At 34.9% G+C, this 4,530-nt stretch overlaps 1 protein-coding gene across 1 annotated transcript; it reads left to right on the top strand.

Moving 5' to 3' along the window:
- The first annotated feature begins 2,378 nt into the window (after positions 1-2,378).
- Positions 2,379-4,082, top strand: LOC107657603 (interferon-inducible GTPase 5-like). Its single transcript, XM_016445757.1, has 2 exons — positions 2,379-2,440; positions 2,612-4,082. Exons 1-2 carry the CDS (start codon positions 2,379-2,381, stop codon positions 4,080-4,082), a joined length of 1,533 nt encoding a protein of 510 aa, XP_016301243.1.
- The last annotated feature ends 448 nt before the right edge of the window (positions 4,083-4,530 follow it).

Below are 4,530 nucleotides of genomic sequence, written 5' to 3'. Positions count from 1 at the left end.
ATTTCTGAAGGATTATGTGACACTGAAGACTGGAGTGATGATGCTGAAAATTCAGCTTTGATCACAGCAATAAACTATATTTGATCATATATTCAAATAGAACACAGTTATTGTAAGTAGTAAAATATCACAATATTACTGCTTTTGCTGTATTTTGGAATTGTACTGTAAATGCAATTACAGTACTAATACTGTAAACATTTTTACAGTAAATTACTGGCATCCAGCTGCCAGTAAGTTACTGTAAAATTTACAGCAACCTATTTACAGTGTATGATTGATCATCGCTGTCAAGTCTGAGTGCTCTAGTACTCGTGCACATCCTTATTAAACACTAACACACAGTATCGAGGTATGATGTATAATGCATTGATGTAAATGTTTTAATCATAGGCCTATATCTTGTAAAGTCTTGTTACTTCTGGATTTTCGTTTTAGTTTCTAAATTATTTTATGAACAAACCTATTAAAGAAAATGTATAGTATGATAAATGTGAGGATATTGATCTGGGGCCATGAAGAACCTTTTCATCAGTGGTTCTTTGTAGAACCTTTAAAAAGGTTTCTTTGTAGTACCAGAAAAAGTTCTTTACAGCACCAAGAAAAATGGTTCTTCAGGGAACCAAAAAATTTCTTCGATTGGATCGCTGGGAAACCCCCTTTTTGGTGCTTCCTGGTACCCTTTTTTAAGAGTGTATGAGCTTGCTGAGTTGCAAAAATATGCAAAATATGTTATTTAAATAAACTTTCACAACAATGGGTTTGAACTTTCAGCTATTCATCAATCATTTCACTGCAGTCAGTGGTTTTGTGGTCTTTTTTATAGTTTCTATTTCCCTGTGAGAAATGTTACTGACAGCAGATAAATAACAAGCAACATGAGAATTATTTGTTCTTTCAGTACATAAGAGTAAAGACAATGAAATTAATAGTAATTAAAATAGCTTCAGATTAAAATTCTGCTGTAAAATCAAATGAGAATAAAAAAATGTAGGTTTTATATTGGATCATGTTTCCTGGGAATCAAATTCCTTACCTTGGTGTTGCTAGCACCATTGTCCACCAGCTGAGCTAGAGAAACCCACAAATTAATTGGTTAATTATTGTGTTTTGTACTTGACACTGATCAAAGCCTCTTGTGAGTTGATTCTATTTTAATAAATACTTTAAATTCTTCAAGGGCGCACATCTACAGTAGTTGGTTTACGTGTCATTAAGGTTTCTGAGAATTGTCTGCTGGATTTAGTGTGCATATCTGGAATACTGTGTCCACCTGCTTCTCTTTTATTTACAGTTGTTTCAATTATTCTGCATCTGAATATGTCTCAAACCATTTCCTGCTTTTAAGTCTTCTGTTGTTTCAATGGTTGCATACAAGCTGTTTTTTTTTTTTAAGATCAGGTTTGGGTTTAAGGTAAAGGTGAGCTGCAATAAATGCACTTGGAAACTGCATGTTAGTGAAATTCTGTTGATTGCTTGCACATATTATACATCTTTGTTTGTGCTCTCACAATCCTCCTTGAGGTGCTTCAAATTGAGAACATGGTGATAGACCCTTCATGACGTGTTTAAATGTGGGTTAAAGGCAGGAAAAAAATCACTGCAACACTTGTTAATTGTACACAGTTTATTGATTGCTCTGGTCTAAGGGGGCATCACATGAAACACACAGAAAGAAATTCCACCAGTCCTGTTTGTGTGGTGATAAGTAACAAATTCTGCTCTATTCTGAAGTAACTTAATAATAAACAAATATTAAATCTGGAGCATGTTTGTGTCTTCAGGGAATTTCTGTCAGGAGGAAGTTCTTGATAAAGGACACACCCTGAAATCTACGAAACTCTCGTTCTGCACTTAACACAGCTCATTTGGTTTTGTACCTTTTGTAAAACCAAAGGTAAGATAACTTTCTATTACATTATATATTATGAACTTTACACTCACATTAACTTACTTATTGGAGATAAAGCAATTTTTAAATATATTTAAAATAATTTTGTTGAGAACTGTTATATTTGAGCTGTTTATGTCTTAAGACTTAAATGGCTTATCCCATACTTTCTTTTGTAATTCTACCAATCATTTATTTTTTATTTTGGAAGAAATAAAATCATATATGATTTGAATCAGTATATTCAAAGATGAATAGGCGTACTGTTGAAACAAAATAAATAAATAAATAAAAAATGAAGAACTACAGCCAAGTTTAAAGCAATATAAACAGCTATCATTGGTCTATAAGCAGTTTTACAAAAATATCCAAATTATGTTTTTATGCAATTAAGAAATGGATGCAACATGTTGCTTTATGCCTTTCAGATCAGAAATGAAATGACCATATCAGTGAGACGTTTGCCTGTATGATTCAGTCCCACTATATGTTGCAGTGGACAGTACTGAAGCTGCCAGAGGCTGAGCAGAGAATTCACTACTCACAGCGGTGGGTAAAAAAAAAAAAAATTTTTTATATATATATAATGCATTTATATATAATATTCTTTTTTTAATTGTGTAACATGCATCACCCTTATATAAAGTACTTCTCTGTGCTTAACACTGTTAATTTATTATTAATCAAATATGATTTCATTAATTTATTATTACATTATAGAGCTACCATGACAGATTTGGTAAATTCCTATAATGAAGAGGATTGCTCCAGCCAGTCATCTGGATCATTATCAAGTTCATCACATTCATTCAGCACAAAAGAGACTAAAGACAAAAAAGCTCATTCGCCACGTTCTAAATGTCCAACAATCAGTCCAAGAGCTATGCTGCAAAAACTGGATATAGCTGAGAAACATGTACAGACGAAATGTCCTGACGAACCTAAAGAAAAAGACATCAAAAAGCCAGAGGAACCCAGTAATTTTTATGTGGTTTCCAGAGAGTTTGTAGACATATTGTCTGATGCCACAGCGAACACAGAAGATTCAGACTCTCTTGGCTCAGCATTACAAGAAATAATTGACTCTCCACCTGCAGAAAAAACAAACAAACTAAAAAGTAAACTGAAGGAGTTAGAGAATGTTACACTTAACATTGCTATAACCGGGATGACAGGGGCAGGGAAGTCTTCCTTCGTCAATGCCATCAGAGGCCTTCCTAATGATGATAAGAACGCAGCTCCCACAGGAACAACTGAGACTACCATGAAGCCCAGCATGTACCCACATCCCTCCATGCCAAACGTGAAGATCTGGGACCTGCCTGGAATTGGTAGTCCAAAATTTCGAGCAAAGAAGTACCTGAAAGAAGTCAGTTTCCACACGTACGACTTCTTTCTCATAGTGACCTCTGAAAGATTTAAGGAGAACGACATAGAGCTGGCTAGAGCGATCAAGAAGAGCAAGAAGCTATTTTATTTCATTCGCACTAAAATTGACAACGACATTCGCGCTGAATCACACAAAAGAAATTTTGATGAGCGGATGTTGCTTGAAAACATCCGAGAGGACTGTAAGGCGAACCTACTGAAAGTCGGAATACCCAAAATATTCCTAGTGTCTTCATTTAACTTGGAAAAATATGACTTTCAGAAGCTGATCAACACCCTCGAAGATGAACTTCCTGAGAACAAGAAATTTGCTCTCATTCAGTCTTTGCCCGTTTATTCTCTTGAGGCCCTCACAAAGAAGAAAACATACTACAAGAAACTTATTTGGCTAAACGCCTTTGCGGCCGGGGTCGGGGCGATAGCTCCCATCCCGGGATTGTCACTGGTCTGTGATTATGGCATCATAAAGAAGTTTTTTCAGCAAGTCTTTGTGGGCTTCGGCTTATCAAATCAGGCCCTAGAGGCCCTATCAGAACGAGTGAACAAACCGTTGGAGCAACTACAAGTCGCTAAGACATCACGCTTCAAAGATGGATCCACTGAGGATATTGTGATAGATATGCTGTCTAAACCAATTATTGCTATAGCCAAGACACTGGGGACCATACTGGCTCTGCTGCCAGGAGGAGCTCTACCAGCAGGAGGAACGGCTGTTGCTTCAGTGCACTACCTGCTTAATATGGGACTGAATGAGATGGCAGAAGACACCAAAAATGTTCTTGATGTGTCACAGCTTGCCTAATATGCAGAACAATTAGCCTCAGATCAGGCTTACAAATCATATAATAAATATGTCATTTGAAAATAAATTGATCAAGTAATCATATTAACAATAATACTCTTTTTTTGTAATTATGATTTTATTAGGATACAATAAAGTAATAAACTGAAATGTGATCATGAATGTGCATCTGAAATTAAAACATACTTTGTTATACCAATGCAAACTACACTTTCTAATTTGGACAGTTTCTTTCATTTGTGTCTTTATATAACTCTATGTATATACTTCATGCATGCTGGACTTGTAATTTGTGCAAGTAATAAAATACTTGTTTAAAGGATTGACTTATATTATTTATTCTTTTATTTTATTTTTTTACACTGTGTGACTTAGTTAATTAGAAGACACTGCTTATTGGTTTGCAACTTTATCAGATATATAACTTGATATAAAAAAAAAACGAATG

Source organism: Sinocyclocheilus anshuiensis, unplaced genomic scaffold (genome assembly GCF_001515605.1).
Source record: "Sinocyclocheilus anshuiensis isolate Anshui unplaced genomic scaffold, SAMN03320099.WGS_v1.1 scaffold43, whole genome shotgun sequence".
Taxonomy (NCBI): Eukaryota; Metazoa; Chordata; class Actinopteri; order Cypriniformes; family Cyprinidae; genus Sinocyclocheilus; species Sinocyclocheilus anshuiensis.
This window is presented reverse-complemented; position numbering and strand designations above follow the sequence as displayed.